At 39.5% G+C, this 17859-nt stretch overlaps 1 protein-coding gene across 1 annotated transcript; it reads left to right on the top strand.

Moving 5' to 3' along the window:
• The first annotated feature begins 2401 nt into the window (after window positions 1-2401).
• cpeb1b (cytoplasmic polyadenylation element binding protein 1b) lies at window positions 2402-15686 on the top strand. Its single transcript, XM_087172758.1, has 12 exons — window positions 2402-2596; window positions 2831-2951; window positions 5552-5773; window positions 7214-7443; window positions 7791-8046; window positions 8204-8317; window positions 8967-9071; window positions 9743-9879; window positions 11623-11821; window positions 12250-12344; window positions 13030-13110; window positions 14218-15686. The coding sequence occupies exons 1-12, from the start codon at window positions 2582-2584 to the stop codon at window positions 14326-14328; spliced, it is 1686 nt and encodes a 561-aa protein (XP_087028884.1). The 5' UTR covers window positions 2402-2581; the 3' UTR covers window positions 14329-15686.
• The last annotated feature ends 2173 nt before the right edge of the window (window positions 15687-17859 follow it).

Here is a 17859-nt window from a genome sequence, read left to right as displayed (position 1 = left end):
AGAGTATTTGATATTTGTCTCAGAAACCTCTGAATTTAAATGAGGTGCATGGTATGACATTTTCTTTTTAAACATAAATAAAATGTATATATATACTTATTACAGCTGTCATCTTTCCAGGCTGCAGTGGCTCAGTGGGGTTAGGGATTGACATTTTTCTTCAGGAAACAGTTTCTATGACAAAATGAAGAGTCTTATTAAATAAACTAAATTTAAGAATTAGAGCATCATCAGACAACATAAGCTGTTTTTTGTAAGGAATATGTTGGCACTTCTGTCATTTTTTGTAGAAAAAAATATCAATGGATGAAGCCCTCTGTCTCTAGAAACAGCTCAAGACCTCCTCCTTCTTTGTCATTGTTACAGATTTTCGATTACGCCAGCTTGGTGTTTGAATACGGCTGAAAGAAAAGACGGCTTCTTTTGGGCAGCAATGAAACAGCAGGAAGGTCGATCACAGACGCCTGGAGATTTTTTTTAATGCAGGTCTTTGTCGTCCTCTACTGGTCCAACACCCACACGACAAGGAGGCATGACGCAGCTGAAGAAAGCAAGCTGACCCCTCTGATAAAATGCCTTTTTGTTAGCTGTGAATTACACCTGAGAAAGTACCAACTTCAAAATAAAGTGTGTGTGTGTGTGTGTGTGTGTGAGTAATAAGACACATTTATCAAGTGACTTCCTCTTACTTGCAGTGAAGTGTAAAAGTAACTTAAGAACAAGTGATCTCTGTGCTCAGAGAAGGAATAACCAATCGGAGATAAAGCCTGACATTACATCTGCTACACTGTACATTCTTTAAATAAAATCCTTAAGTGTTTATTCTGCAAGAACATATATTTTAAAGTTATAATATTTGTGGGAAATCTTTAAATCTCTGGGAATAATACAAATGGGAAATTAACAACAAATGTATTTCTGTGTAAATATATAGCCTAGATAGGGATGAAATAATGGCTGGAACAAAATTGTTTTGCAAACTTGAATGCAAGACATTCTGCTGTTGGTTGACAAGCGTACAGAGACGTCATACAATAAGAATTTAGTGCCACACTGACAGCGACTGTAAAAATAAAATCAATGTCATCTGTAGTATTGCTGTTTGTCTGCAAGCCTGAGAAATGGCAAAAAATAAATAAAATGATCTAACATCCTATTAAACCTCGAGCAAATAATCAGCAGATTTATCCATAACAAAAATAATTTATGCATAAGTATTAATATTCTAATGATACAGTATATAAATACAACAGTCACATGCAACAATTTTCTGCATATAATGTTTTTACTTACTTTAATACTGTCAGTAAATTTTCCTGATTATACTATACTATTATATACTCTATTTGGGTAAAATTTTCAATGCGGGACTTGTAACAGAGTATTTTTTACAGTGTCTTGTACAAATAATCTGAATACTTCCTCCATCAGTGGTCAGCAGAATTCAAAAGAGGGATCCATACACCTAAACCAAACCCACTTGTCCTCACCAGGTGATCCAGCTTCAATTCTCTACCATTTTCCAATAGGTGGGTCACAAATGTGGATCAACATTCATTTTTAAGTTGGTGTATGCGTCCAAGATTTTATGGAGGAGCTTTCTTTGTCTGTTTTAGTGTTTTAGTTTTAAATGTGTTGAGGCATCTTGCACAGGTGTGACATCATCTTGGTGAAGGTGCACATTACAAGGGGACTGAGGTGACCTGAAGGTAAACAAAAAAAAAACCTGAATGAGGAAAGTGAAAGAGCAGCACTTGACACCTTCTTCATTTCAATCACTGACCTCCAACTGCTCCGATGGAGCTGCTCAATGGCTAACACATCAGAATGGAGTTGCACTGGGCAGCATCCAGGTGAGTGTGTGTCACAGATATCAAGATCTCTTTTGCAAGAAAGAGCTGAGTGCAGCAGCAGAAAGAAGAACAGAGATTACCAAATATGTTGTGAATTGCAATAAAGTCTTATCTATAATATATATGGTGTTATCTATAATATGTCATAATTCATTTGTTAAGTATGTTGTGTTATTAATCTGAATTTGCAAATGAATTAGTATCAAATAAATGTAGTGTACAAGTAAAAAGTGCAATATTTGCCTCTGAATTTTAGTGGAGTAGAGGTATAAAGTAGCACAAAATTCAAATACTCAAGTCTAGTACAAGTAGCCTACCTCAAAACTGTACTCAAGTAGAGTAGTTTAGTAAATATACTTAGATACTTTCCACCATGCAATTCTGCATGTACAAAATATATTTTGTCCATTCAGAAAATATTAAGAATATAAAATAAAGGCAGTACGAACATAAATAAATAAACAGTCCTGTTTCTGTGTAATTCTTTTTTTTTTTAAATATCTCTTTTCAAATTATAATTTATAGTGACACGTGATTTTTATTTTTGCGGTCTGCTCTTTGATGTGGGGCACGTGAACAGACGGAGGCCCTCGAGGCACAGTTATTCGCCGAGCACACGTTCACTAAATTGAGACTAATTAGCAGGCTAGCAAACTTCATAAATATGACCTTTTATCACAGCCAGTGGCTATTGTTGTGACATTTGTCATAGGCTGTCAGTCCGTATCATGGCGTTTTCTCTGGTGAGTTAAAAACCAATTTAAACGGGTGAACTGAAGTAGTTTTCGGCCACCTTTAACTTTATCTTCTGACCTTTTGTGCCATGAAACCACCACCTACGTCTTTTTTATGCGTTAAACCTAAAATAAGCTTCACGGAAACGGTTGGAAAATGTTTTTTCACTTTGCCACATGTGTCCTAACCTTGAGGTCAGCTCGTATCATGCATACCGAGTTAACTTCTCCTCTCTCCTGCAGAGACACGACCACCACAGGCCGGAGAGCCCGGACTCCGAGTCCCCGGCCCTGTCCACCTGCAGCAACGCAGACATCTTCCGAAGGATGAACACTATGCTGGGCAACGCTCTGGATTTCACCGGTGTGTGCACCACACCCAACACCAAGGGAAAACCAGATCTGCTGTGTGGTAAAGTGTCATTTATTTTTCCAATCTGCAGCAGGTGGAAATAAATGAAACACGAAGTTAAATTATTCGGACTTCAAAACATGAAGTTAGATTAATGTGGGTGCAAACTCACAAGGGAATTAAAGGAAATAGCTGGCAGATACACTAGCAGTTAAACAGGAAGAAAGCATTGAAATTTAATTTAGCAAAGAAGCATTAATAAGCAGCGACTTAACTGGTTTAAGGCAAAAACAGAGGCAAGTTGGGACCAAGAAACGCCAAAGAGGGAAACATAAGGTTGAGATGGGTACACACAAGACTAACTAGAACATTACAGCTAATTGGTAAATATCTCACTCCAGCATAGTGGGTGGCAGTAATGCACCTTAACTGTGAGTTGACACCTGCCATTAAAAAAAAAATTAAAATTAAAATAAAAAATGGTGGTGGTGGCTGCAAAGCAGGAAAAGGTCTCTGTTGTTACTGACACTAGTGGTGTAAGTATAAACACTCTTGACAGTCCGATCAGGTTCAAGAAATGCTGAGATGATTTCAAGGCAAGTGTAGTTTTGACTGAATTGGATTTTTTTTTTTTTTTTTATATATATTTGAGTGTTTTCTGGAAACTTTCCCTATACATGAAGGAGTCAATGCTGTTTCAAAGCCACATTGACAGGAAACAATTTGGGTTGAAAAATACTTCATTTGTTTGTTGGTCCAAAGGTAATCACCTAAGTGTTCTTTTCATTGTCATTATTTGTCATTATTAAACTGTTGGTTAATCAATTAGATTATAAATATCATGAAATGAAATCATGCCATGTGACGTCTTGTTTACTGAGACTGCATGAATCAGCCTGGAAATTCCCACCAAGGTTTAATTGTAGGTGAATGTAAATTCTTTCCAGTTCCCTAAAAACATCAAATTCCCAGAAAGGTTAGGACAAACAGAGCCTCAATGTCATCATTAGAGCTGAAAAAATGAGTCGGTTAATTGATTAATCACAGACTATTTTGAGAATATAGTGAAATGGTGCCTGATATTCTTAATTCCAGCCTCTCAAATAAGAGCATGTGTTTTGGACTGTTGGGTCAAACAAAACATTTGAAGACTTCAGCTCTGCAATGTTGTGATTTCAATTTTTGACATTTCTTCATTTTTGTTGTAGGTACACATTTAGACTAGAAAACCATAAAATGACCATGCATGCAAGGTACAATACCACTTCTTAATTTTATTACGGGGTTTGTTTTTTATATATAGGTGCAAAGTTGCACCCCCACCGCAGAAGGAGCCCTTTCACTTTCTCAGCCAGAATTGCCATCTGTTAAACCTCCTTCACCTTGTCATTATCTTTTGAGTGCCAGCAGCTGATTCATGGTGCATCGCAGTCTGCAGCATTGCAGCAATTCTAAGTGTTCGTTTTTTTACCCCAGGAGTGAGATTTGCCAAGATTTAGGCTCAGCACCCTCCCTGCGTCCTTTCTTTGAATTGTTAATTTGCTCAGGATGTGTCTGCACTTGACTACTACACTTGTTTCAGATTATGTGTAATTTATACTATAATTCTCTGCTCAGTTTGACACAAGCAGCAGCACAAATGTTATGTAACTTTTAAGTGACACAAAAGTAAATTAGATCTTGACGCACACTGAGCTAAACTTCTGCTGTGGCCTCTCTGCCCCATCCACCCCAGCTTGGTGTTGCTGAATCAGGGCTGTTGCTGGAAGCTTTCCAGACCTGGAGAGGGCAGGGAGGAGCTGGCGGTGCAAATCGCTACGTCCTCAACATCTGATCAGTCAGCTGTTTGTGCTACGGCGAGGCTTTGCTTGCCTCTTTCTTCTCGGTGTATGTGTTTTTTGTGCAAAAAATCAGGAGAATTCACCAACCTGTGAGTACAGTGATTTTTAAAATGAAATTATCAGAGCATCCTCAAGCCTGAAGTACTTTTAGTTCAAGTCTGCTGAGTCATTTGCTCCCATCTCCCATGCTGCCTCCCACCATGCCGCTGTAGCTCTGCCCCTCGCCTCCCCCTCCCTCCCTGCCTCTCTGTCAGCTCGCTCAGGAAACAAGGCTAGACACAGTGTAAGCAGCAGCGGTAACAGCGGCAGCAGTGGCGGCTGTCTTCCCACCGACTCAGAGACGTGCTGTGCCTACCAGAGAGGGGAGTACTTCTATCAACAAGCCAATAGCTCCGACAGGAATTTTTCATTACACAGTTGTTAGGCAAGGAAGCAGGGAGGTGGGGGGGAGCTGATGTCATTAGCAGGGGTGTGCGAGTGCATCAGCAGCCATGTCACATGCTGCTAGGTGGGTCAGTGATGCGGACGGAGATGCATGGCAGTTGCACCGGGCACAGAAGCAGGTTAGCTCCCCCGTCAGCCAGGGTAGGGGGAGATGTGATGATGAGGGAAGTTTTTATTTTTAATCAGATTTTTCTTCACAGAAACAGTTTTGTGTGACAAATCTGTCCCTGCTGTTTTCTATGCAACGCAGACTGAACCTGATCTTTTCTAACACTTCCTCTCTCCTCTCTTTCGCTAAATCTCTGAACTGGATCTCGGACCTAAAAGAGTCAGAGCTGGCTGCAGTGGGCAGCAGGAGGATGCTCTTTCCCAACTGTGGTGGCATGCCCGGCTCCCAGGAGATGCCGTCATCCAGGGGCCCATCGGGTGTCACAGACCTGGGCCTGGGCCTCCAGTCTCTCCGTCTGTCCAGCTGGGACAGACCCTGGAGCAGCCAGGAGACGGACACACATGCCTCCCCCTCCCAGCTTCAGACCAGCTCACCCTCCAGTAAGTACCAGGCCTTTTTGTTTACCTGAATGTATTTAGGGTTTGCTGCAAAACCGGCAGCTTGGTCTCCTGTATTTTATACCACATAATGTCCCAGAGTCCAGTTGGTGGTGGTAGCTGTTTTCCCAAGAGTTTGTTTGCTCTCATGACCCCGTTTATTTGAACATGACAGTAGATATTGTAACATCTGTGAGGTTGTGTGCCTTGATTTTTATAGCCCTCATTTATATTGAAATGTGATGGTTGGTTATTAACAGCAGTGTGTGTCTGAGTGTGGGAACAGGCTGTAGCGTCACTAGGGAGGATGATGTGGCACTTTTGCTTTGCTGCATCTGTAGCAATCCAGCAAGCACAAAAAAACAATCCAGGGAAGCTACTTTTCTTTTACCTAAACCTTAATTGGTTTGCCCTATACGCTAGGTCTAAATATTTAACTATATTACCTGTTGATCACACTGATAATGTTTTTTTTCAGACTGAGTTTATAGGTTTGGGCAGAAAACGGGAGAAACTAAGTCCCACATACATGTTTAAAATGCGTGAACTAGGATGAAATAAATGCTGACATTACCGCTGTCAGACAGTTTTGAGATGAGCTTCTGTCTTTAGAGAGGCATCATCGACTATTACTGTTCCCCATTTTGTCCTGACCCATTTGTAGAGCTATAGTTTTAACGCTGCATGTCCAAACTGACCTGGCATAACTTCATTTAGAGCTTTCTAAACTGGGCCCGCAACAAAGTGGGACAGAGCTTTGAATGCGGCCTACAGCTGAATAATCCCCTCAGAGCCTCATGTTCACTGTTACAGGCCACACAGTACATATCTGTCACTGTTGCCAGCTGACTCGCTTGGTTATCAAGAGGAGAGAAGACGCTGAGCTGCTTAGCTGTCACTGGACTTTGCTTGGGAAAGGTGTCGGATGAATTGACCTCCAGTAAATTTTGCTGTGTAGCTTCTGTGACTAGATTGTGTTTCAAATGGCAGTCAAGTTCCACAGCATCAACTGTAAAAGTGAAAATGCTTCAACTCGAGCTTTTCAGGTTACTGTTGACAGTCAGCTTGCACATCAAGTCTCCTCTTCTCCATGCACATTTTTGAGACTTGAGTTTGCATTGCAGCATTTGAGTTCTATAAAATCAATGTTCATCTGTAGATTCGGTGCACAAACCCAGTTTTTTACTGTGCTGATCCAGTTGCAGAAGAGATTCCCTCAAAGAGGAAAGAAAGAGATAAAAAATGTACAAACTTGAATTTGTAGTGCAGCATGCCTCTTGACCGACTGATTTCGCTCTGTAAACTCAGCACACCATGTTTTCTTCAGTTTGGTCATCCACTTGCAAAATGGACAAAAATAAACAAGCTGTAGGGGTAATACTGCCACAGCTGCTGAGTTGTTTCATTTATACTGTAAATGGTGTAATTGTCCTGTTTCCACAGTGCTAGGTATTCTGAACAGTCCCTTCAGCAGCATCCTTGGAAAGCCTCCAGGCTACTTGCCCCCTGACTCCATGAGCATGACTGCTGACTTCCTGGAGAAGTTCCCTGGCATGGCTCGCATGGCAAACCGACTGGACTCGAGCTCCTTTTTGGACTCTCGCTCCAGCAGTCCTGAAGACTCGGAGACCAGTGGCTTCAGCTCCGGCTCAGACCACCTCTGTGACATGCTGGTAAGGCACATGATACTTTATTGTAACTCCTGTTGTGTGTTGGCTTGCAAGGAGCTACTCAGGTGGGGGATATTTGTCACAAGACTAGATGGACTACCCACTGGCATTTTACTTTACCAAACAATACTGAGGCTGATTGGACAGCCAGGTCACAATATGCTGAGCTGTAACTGTGTTGATGGACTTGTCTTCAGTTCAGTATTTGACCATTTCTGATTGAAGCCAAAGATTTCACGTTTCTTTCACAGTTGTCAGTTTTGGTATTTCAGTATAAAAGGGTCTTAATTCACATCAGTCACTTTGTCCCTGTTAATTGTCAATTGTCTGGACATGTCTTTTCTCTTCAGTCGACTTTGCGGATTTCCCCTCCCCTTCCTTACCTTGCATCAAACATGCAGAAAGATCTGCTGCGACTGGGCTCCCGACTGGATCCCCAGGACTCCAGCTCTCCCCTCACTCCACCATCCAGTGCCAGCCCCTCCTCCTCTGCCATTTCCCGCCGCTGGCGTACTGGCTCTCCATGGCCTGGTGCAGACATGCTTGACCAGTCGGATGACGCATTCAGCATTGAGAGGGAGGCCCGCCTGCATAGGCAGGCTGCTGGTAAATCTAAAACCTTCACATTTCTAATTTCTTATTGCGCTACCCTGTAGTAAATGTCTTAAAGCTCAGTTTTAAGAGTGTATACGGTAGTTTGATGCCTTTTGTGGATAGAAGTGACATGTGAATTTTGGCTATCCTTTTCTTCTTGACTCATCAGCTGTGAATGAGGCCACATTCACCTGGAGTGGTCAGCTGCCTCCCAGAAACAACAAGGATCCTCTGTATTCCTGTAAGGTCTTTCTTGGTGGTGTGCCCTGGGACATCACAGAAGGTAAGTGCTGCTGCCAACATGCTGGCTGCCTTAATTTTGCAGGGCTAGATAGATACTTGTTTGCCTAAATGTTACAGTGCAGTGCGTTAGCGGCCTTTATGTGGCTGTGCTTAGATTCATTTTTTTAATTTATTTTATTTTTTTACAGTTCAAACACAATGTCGATGTAATGCAGGCAGGCATTGTTTAAAATACTTCAGAAATGATTAGAGACTGCCTCCTCACACTGTAGAGCTCTGACAAGGTGTTATGCAAAAGTCTACATCTGCGATATACCAAGATTCAGTTTTATTCTCTCTGTTGGGACATTTCAAACAAGTTCGACACTAAATTTAGTGAAAACACAATGCTTCAAATTATTGAAAAATATTATCAACATGTCTAAAGTTAATTGTGGGGTTTAAGTGTCAGAGTTCACTTAAATTTTACTGAAAGTAAAACTATAACTTTGGTACGAAATGTCAAAAGGTAAAAACATTGGCTGTTTAACTGTGGCATGAATTTAACATAAGTTATGTAGAGACATTTTTCTAGTGTAAACCTCTTTTCGCTTATTTCATTGTGGTTTGACAGATTTCTTTTTAACATTGCTAAATAAAAACCAAATCCATTTAACACCCACTCATCTCTCCCTCATCCTTTCTTTCAGCTGGTCTGATCAACACCTTCAGTGGGTACGGCCCTCTGACTGTGGAATGGCCGGGTAAGGATGGAAAGCACCCTCGGTGCCCTCCCAAAGGTAATGTGGCCAAAGGTAACAAGTTTGGTAGGCTATTTTTTTTTCTTCCGGGTTTCAGGGTTGCACTGTGGTGAGCACATGGTATGCTGGTGAGTTTAACTGTGGGAATTAAGAGATACTTAGGATGGTGATTCTGGGCGTAATTGGTGCATAAAACACGGTGCTATAAGCAGGGAGTAAATGGCAGTTTTAGAATAGAAGGGTTTGACTTTGGAGTCAACTCTGTTCATTTGAGGCTCTGAGGGTTGGTCAGCAAATGTCCTGTTAAGTGTTTGTGGGTCTACTTGTGGCTTCTGCTCCTCTTTGGTATTACAGGTTTTCCATGTCGGTTGGCACATACTGCCTGAATGTAAGAATGAGAGCTGTAAAATGTGTAAAGGGTTGTAAATATTTATTGCTGTTATTGATCAAAAATATTTGAAGGCATTTTTGCCTATGCTTTCAATTTCTTGCTTTATGTATTGTGATTTTCATGCCTCCAATGACAAATTGCTATTTACCTTAATGGTGCACTTGTCTCGTCTTTTTGTAATTAATCGCTACAGTAGCCACTGCCTTAAAATTGTGAGTCTATTTGAGTTTAAATAAATTTAACGGCATAATATTTAAAGGGGCCACTTTTTTATTTTTTTTTATTTATTTTTTTTTCTCCTATATTCTAAAGTATGTTGCTGTATGGTTTGTAGGCTATGTTTACCTGGTGTTTGAGAATGAGAAGTCTGTCCGGGCGTTGCTCCATGCCTGCTCCCAAGACCCGTTTCATCCAGAGGACAAGCTAGAGTATTACTTCAAGATGTCTAGCCGCAGAATGCGATGCAAGGATGTGAGTAGAAACTAAACACACCAGGCACATTTATGCACTGCAATATACAGAGTTGCAAATCATTGGGAATTGAACAATATCGACAGTAATACAATCCAACACCCACCTTGCATAAAAACTTTATCTGCCCCAAAGTATAACACTTTTCAGTATAATGCAAGGCAATGTTGCCCTGTAAACTCTTAATTGTAATTATCGCACAAAATTATCTCAACAAAAGCCAAAAAATGTTGCTTCAAACTAATTATTTCAGGGCTAATGCATTGGATTGCATTACTGTAGATTGTGTACTGTACCTAACAGACCTTGGTGTACATACAGTACATCTCAAATCTGTTGAGGTTTATTGTGAAAATACTGGATACATTTAAATAGTACCGGATCAAATTTAATCTTAATGTTTCTTCACTTTGACTGTCTCTCACATGCGAGTTGCTCCCTCATCTTCTATACAGTATGATTGTGTGTCTCTTCAGGCTTTAAATCTTGAGTTTATTTTGTTAATCTTGGCACCTGATTTTGATTGAGTGTCTGGGTCTTTTTGAGTGAATTATTTTTAGTCAAATTTTAGCTGTGATTTTGTTAGATTTAGTCTAGTTTTTGTTGAACTGAAGACATTTTAGTCTAGTTTTCATCAGTGACAGGTTAGTAACATTTTAATTTTTGTCTTCGAAGCATTTCGACCCTACAGCTGTAACCACCTTTGTGTTAGTTAGCATGTTAAGCTGTTATGTAGTAATGCACCAACTGACTGGCCTCAGTATATCAGTAAGCATTTCCGAATGTTTCTTAATCTAGTAGAATCGTTTGTGCTAACATATCTTTGCTTCAGCTGCCAGGGCTGTGTTCAGTAATTCAGAGGCTGGATTCACTCGCTTGTACGCTAAAATGTATTTCGTTGTCTGGTTTTAGTTCTAGAGGAGACACTATTGTTGTTTAGTGACCATCTAGAGAATGATTCAGATGGACCACAGACCTTCATCCTGAAAATTACTCGCTCTTTCTCATAGCAACACTAAAGAGAGCCGACAAAGTAATGTTTACTTTACCTCGACATCCACAGCACTTAAAAGTGACATTAGCCTACTTTCTCTATAAATGTCGTCATGCTGTCTGCATGTTTTTCGTAGCTTGTAACGGCTGTTTGTTGCTGCTCAGTGGATTGTGGATGAATTTGTTCGCTAAATCAGTTTCTTCCAAGAACAGGGAACATCAGATAACATTACTGACAGATGCATAACTTTTGAAAGGTGTTTATTAATTGAATGTCAAGGGGCTAAACTACAGAATGTGATAAGATACCTGCAGGTTGTTGAATTAGAATGTGTCCATTCACACGTCTTTATTTACATTATGGTTTACCTTTTTATTTGAAATATATAATATTTTGTCAGTTGCCATTTTCAAATGTTAAATTAATGATGATAGATTAACCCTTAGTTGCTTATTCTCTGGTTTAAATGAAAATATTGCCAGTAAGTTTGTTTGGCCTACATACTATTTGATGACTTTGCCTTTTTTGTTAAATGATAGGGGGGAAAAAAAGGAAAAAGCATTCTTAAATTGAGGTTTCAAAAGTATCTGCGCCTTGGTATTGTAGCAGCATTTGTATCAAAATTACTGGTTTTACATAAAATACCCAGCCCTACTCTCCACCCTAGTTCAGGTCTTCATTGGAAAGCAAAGGGAAATGAGGCTCGGTACGCATTGTCTGACTTTTGTGTCTCGTTCCTGCTGCTACAGGTGCAGGTCATCCCGTGGGTGATCTCTGACAGCAACTATGTGCGATGCCCCGCCCAGCGTCTGGACCCCAGTAAGACGGTGTTTGTTGGTGCGCTTCATGGCATGTTGAATGCTGAGGCTCTGGCCAGCATCATGAACGACCTGTTTGGAGGCGTCATGTACGCTGGCATTGACACGGACAAGCACAAGTACCCCATCGGTGAGATTGCAAGCGTTTTAGGTTGATTGCAGTTTGTAGATATTGTGCAAGTCATCAGTATACCCTCACCTGTGTATCTTCAGTGATGAATCAAGCTATCCAGTTCCACTGGTCTTTAAAGACAACATGCAACTGTTTAGAGGTTTCATTCAGGCACCATAACACAATTTCATACTGATTTTTCTTAATGAATTTCAGTGCTATGTGTATTCATTGTACTCTGAGGCAAAATAAATGTAGTGTAGTGTGGATTTGAGGCATAGACCAATTGCAAATCATTTAGATGGTGCTAACCATTAAGGAAATGGATTTGGAGGGTCCAGAACTGACATTGAGTATTAACTGTTTTATGTAAACTTACTGTGCAGAATATTTTTTGCCAAACAATCCTATCCAAATGGAAATCATGTCTAACTTCTTGTGTACAGGCTCTGGACGTGTCACTTTTAACAATCAGCGCAGTTATCTGAAGGCTGTGTGTGCGGCATTTGTGGAGATTAAAACACCCAAGTTTACAAAGAAGGTAAGATACTCTGTAATTAGTCTTTGTACTTTCTATAATTAATCATTAGTGTCTGTACTGCTGCTGCGGAGAATGACTGTCTTTGAGTAACTCTGTGATTAAATGTCTCTGTAATGTAATGTCTGGAAACTGTGGTTAGGACTCAAATCTTTAATATAAATAAAACAAGTGAATATTTAAATGTTTAAAAAATAAATAAATAAAATACATGCAGCACAAATGCTTCTCTTTAATCAGCAGGTTCTCACTTGCAGTGGTGGAACCTTTTTTTGACTGTGCTTTTGCACCTCACTTGGTGGGTTTCCATCCACTTGTTTTAATGTTAGAGCCCGACAGATTTATTGATATTGGACTATCAGACATATCCGTATCAGCGCATATTAGTTATGTTTTTTTTTTTTAATTTTATAGTTATTTAATTCCCAGTGAAGTTTACAGTTTTAGTGCATCATTTTTAATTTGTAAGGGAAACAAACTGGGGGGGGGGGGTCGTTGACAGCTATTCTTAATTGTGATCTCATTGTGCAGCCTTCTGCAATGGTTTTCAATGGCACCCAACTTGAGAAACATGCAACTCATTTGCATTTTCTTTTGCAGAGTTTTCTAGAAATTTAGCTTTACATTTAGATGGAAACCTACCTGCTTACTGTGACTGCTGTAAACTGAGCACTGTCTTTTCCCTCAGGTCCAGATTGACCCCTACCTGGAAGACTCCATGTGTCAAGTTTGCCTTCGCCAACCTGGGCCTTTCTTCTGCAGAGACCAGGTCAGTGGAAAATCCTGTTTCAACAGATATTTGTCTTGCTAGCAGCGGGGCTTAAAGATAGTTAGGTGTCAGACCAGCGCTTTGGGAGCCATAATCATTCTGGTCTAGAACTTTCCAAAAACTGCTTATTTATATTTTTCTATACACTTGTGTCAGCTTGACAAGATGAAGTGTGGTTTAAGTGAAATTAATTATAGTAGACCCTTAAACATGTGGCACTATAAAGTGTTTTTTTTGTAAGGCATAGAAATGGATTAAAAGAACTGCAAAGACAGTGAAAAGGTAAATAAAATGCAAGTAAAATTATCTTGTTCCCTCAAACATTATGCTGATTTAAATTATATGATCTGGTCCATTAAAGGATAGTCCTGCTTTATTAGAACATTGATCTTATTTTTGTAGTTTTGTGCCTGAATAATATTGCACCAACTCTAGAGAGTTAGTTGTGGAGATCTTGGAACACAACTTTAATAAAAACAAAAATGAGAAACAAGCAGACAATTATTACCTTAGCAAAAGATTTTTGCAAGCACTTATTGAGTAGATGAAGTACTTAGACCAAGGTCTCATACTGCACTGAAGCTTTAGTGTTGTCCCTCTCTGGTAATTCACTTCGGATAAAAGCATCTGTTAATTAAGGTAATATGACCATTCATATATGTTTCCTCATTTAAAATCTTACTTTACTTCCTGCCTCAACTTTGACCCACTGTACTTGCTCTAACAGTCCAGTTTTCTTGTGCAGTAATGAAATATTATTGACATTAGGACGCACTTGCTTTCAGGTTTGTATAGGTCTTTAGTTTTGTTTACAACCAGACTGACGGTGAAGACCCTGTTCTGCTTCAGTGTAGCGACATTGCTGTTTGAATATTTCAGCGACTATAAGTACAGTGTTGTAACTGAGAAAACAATTGCCAACACCTCAAGATCAAAATAAGATTTAATAAAACAGAATTGTCCTTTCAAATGCTGATATTTGTTCTATTGTGCATGAGTTCAGGTTGAAAAAGATCACCAGGAAATTTTTTTTTTTCTTTTTTTTTTTCATTTTTTTTTTTCATTAGAAATGTCATCATCACTCAAACACTTTCTTTTGACACCCAGGCCTGCTTCAAGTACTACTGCCGCTCTTGCTGGCACTGGCAGCACTCCATGGACATTTTGAGCAACCACCGGCCCCTCATGCGCAACCAGAAGAACAGAGACTCCAGCTAGAGCAGATGGACCCAAACACTCTGAAGGGCCAAAAGAAGACCCCCTCTACGGGGCGAGGCTGCCCGCCAAGGAGAGCACGTGTGTCAGACGTCCCTCAGCACGAGGGCACCATGGCACTCCACCAGGCACTGGGGATATATCACTGTAGAAAATGTTCACTTTTGCACTTGCTACATTTTTGCTGTTGTTCACAGTGGCACTATGCACAGTGACCTTATTGGGAGAGACAAGGGGCCCTTCACACTTATGCATTTTCCCAGACTTGTGGCCAGACAGAAAGATGGGAGTCAGCCTAAGGTTAAGAAGTGGATGAAAATGCCATTTCTTTTTTCTTTTTTGTTTACATGTGTTGCATAGTGAAGAGCAATCACGCAAGTCTCATTGCCGTTCATTGGCAAATGCCATACAGTGCCTTTAAATTTTTATTTTTTTCCCTCCTCCCTCCCTCCCCTACCCCCAGTTGGCATCTGTTTTTCCTGTGCAAGCCAACTGGTGTTTCTTACTTTTGGGAGTTGAATGTTGGGCTTCATTTAACCAGTCGCATTTCAGACATTTTTACGCAGTTTTTTACTAATTTGTACACAAACGGTTTTAAGTCATGACATGAAAATTTTGAACAGAAAATTATACCAGGCGGCTGTTTATGGGAAAACCCCCCTTTTTATTTTATTTTTTTTTTCCTTTTCCTCATAAATTTTTCTGTGGCTATTTTTCCTTTTTTAATTTGCCCTCCCAAATCTCAACTGAATGGGCACAAAATGTTGGAGATACAACTTTAACTTGCTTTGTTGGTCCAGTTATATTAAATGTATGTAACGATAGCACTGGAATATGCTTCAACTGGTAATCCGTCGTTTCTCAAGCATCTGATGGATCCTGTTGAGACTAGAGTAGAGTGAATGAACATTTGACTGTACATAGTTTGATTTTTGCACTTTTTAATTTGCACGTGTGGAGAGGTGGCAGTGGTTTTTAATCACTTTTGTACATCAGCAGGGGGACACGCCTATGTTACAACAGCTGCTTGTTTCCTGTTGAATGTAAGAACTTCCACTTAGCTGATGATAAATTAATCTATCGATCTATCAGCTTGAGTAGACCCCAGTAAATGATTCCATGCTTTCTTATCCCATTTTGCCTTCCTGTTCCAGTTGGACATAAATGCATAATAAGCTGTGTGCCAAAGACAAAGTGTCTTTTCTTTATCCATTAGGTTTGTCATGCTGAGCTTGTTGTCCCTTAGCCCAGCTGCTTTTTAGAGTTTTGAAAGTCTACCTCATTGTGGTCTGCCAAGTTTGCTGCTACTTACAGTTGTGGAGTATGTTCAGATTGGGCACAATAAAGGTGTTTAAGCATTACTTGCTGTGTCTGGACTCTTGACTAAGTTAACGGATGTATTTTGGAGTTCTTTAAAAATCTTGGCCGTGTATCTATACTATATCAAATTTACTGTTTTACATCCCTGATAATTGTCAAAACAAATTAACATCCCATCAATTGTTTAAATGCAAATACTGGGCTAAAATGCTTGTTTTCTTTTAAACTATTTCTGAACTAGTCATTGAGGAGCTACTCCTAACCAACCTGAGAGCTTTGACATCTAAGAATGTTTTTGAGTGTGTGAGACTTAGTGTGTGATTTAAGGAAATCCTTCCACTTTTACACCAACTCAAACTTCATAGGTCTGGACTGAATTCCTGTAAAGGAATTGACTGGAATTTGCATGTAATGTTTGCAGTCCTGTGTCTGTGATAAAAAGTAATATGGTAAACCCATTTAACCATCTGTTTTAAAGGGAATCTCCACTCATTTTTACACATCAGTCTGTTTACTAGTCATTAGGAGTAACTACACAGTGTTGTATAGTCTGTGCAAGAGCATGCCACACGTCATTGGGTTGTATGCAAGTTGTGCATTTTCTGTTTCTGGAGGAGCTTTTATAATCTCTGGAAAAAATGACACTACCTGAGTCACCTCAGTTTGACTACATACAGTGGGGTCTGAAAGTCTGAGACCAATGTTCCGTCGACTTCTGGACCCCACCGTCTTAATACAAGTCATGTAAGCAAGTGCGTACGTTTGCATATGCAAGGTAGGGACATATCCCTACCAATATTTTGTGAGGACAAAATTGTCTCTGCCAATATTGGAGTGAACTTGTTCACACTGTTTAGAGTGAAGTCATTAGATGATTTCAATGTGTTCTCCAAGGGGGCTATGTCTCCAAGATGACCGATTTAAGCATGCTAGCATTTGATTGAATGAAAGGGCAAGGGCTATCTGAAGGCTTACGTCGTGAAGGTATCACAGTGGTACCTAACATCATTAGAGAAATGTCAGCTGATGTTATTTAGCCATGTGAGCTAGCATGACCTAGCAATCTAACCCTGGCTCTTTTGTAGGCTTGCAATCAGTAAACAAAATGGTTGATATATCAAAGTATGACTTGAATTTAGGTTGAGAAATCCCATGAAAATATCACCATGAAGACTGACTTTTTGACTTACTGTACAATGACCTTTTATGCCTTACTATATTATTATAGCTTTTTCATGGGGTGGCATGGTAGTGCAGTGGTTAGAGCTGTCGCCTCCCAGTGTGAAGGTTCTGGATTCAAAACAGGGCCTTTCTGTGTGGAGTTTGCATGTTCTCCCTGAGCATGCATGTGATATTTCTGGGTACTGAGACTTCTCTCGCTGTCCAAAACCATGCACATTAGAATAATGGAAGACACTACTGCCTTACTATTCTATGAATTTTTATGCTTTAATATACTATGACTTTTTTACATGGGACAGTGAAGTATTGGTTAGAACTGTTGCCTCACACTGAGAGGTTTCGAGATTCCAACTGGCCAAACCTATGGCTTTTTTATGCCTTACTATATGATTCTTCTTTTATGATTTAAAAGTGTGGTAAGGCATAAAAAGTCATAAAAATGACATTATAGTAAGGCATAAAAACTCGTTAAAATGTCATTCTATATTAAGGCATAAAAACGTCAAGATACGACAGCATAGTAAGGCATGACAAGTCATAAGAACATCATAGTATAGTAAGGCATAAAAAGTGATACAAAGGTCATTGTATACTGAGGTATACAAACTAATAAAAATGTCAGTATATTTAGGCATGAAAGCGTCATAGTATAGTAAGACATAAAAACATTGTAAAAACATTAAAATATATTGAGGCATAAAAAGTCATAAAAACATTATTATAATAAGGCATAAAAACTCATGAAAAGGTTGTACTATATTAAGACATAAAAATGTCAAAATATATTGAGGCATAAAAAGTCATGTAAAAGACATGCTATAGTAAGGCATAAAAACGTCATAGTATAATAAGGCATAGAAAGTCATAAAAACATCATGCTATAATAAGGCATAAAAGTGTCATAGTAAGGTAAGACATAAAAAGCCATGAAATCGTCATGCTATAGTAAGGAATAAAAAGTCATAAAAACGACAGAATAGTAAGGCATAAAAAGTCACGAAAAAGTCATGCTATGGTAAGGCATAAAAAGTC

Source organism: Seriola lalandi, unplaced genomic scaffold (assembly GCF_002814215.2).
Source record: "Seriola lalandi dorsalis isolate HSWRI2012SDOR001 ecotype SW California unplaced genomic scaffold, Sedor1 jcf7180002053712, whole genome shotgun sequence".
In the NCBI taxonomy this organism is placed as follows: domain Eukaryota; kingdom Metazoa; phylum Chordata; class Actinopteri; order Carangiformes; family Carangidae; genus Seriola; species Seriola lalandi.
The sequence above is the reverse complement of the archived record's forward strand: the minus strand, read 5'-3'. Positions and strand labels throughout refer to the sequence as shown.

Bases quoted from the DNA above. Each gene is read 5' to 3' on its own strand.
- cpeb1b (XM_087172758.1), top strand. The intron at 7,444-7,790 runs GTAAGGCACATG...TTTTCTCTTCAG, and splicing joins ACCACCTCTGTGACATGCTG to TCGACTTTGCGGATTTCCCC. The intron at 8,047-8,203 runs GTAAATCTAAAA...TTGACTCATCAG, and splicing joins CCTGCATAGGCAGGCTGCTG to CTGTGAATGAGGCCACATTC.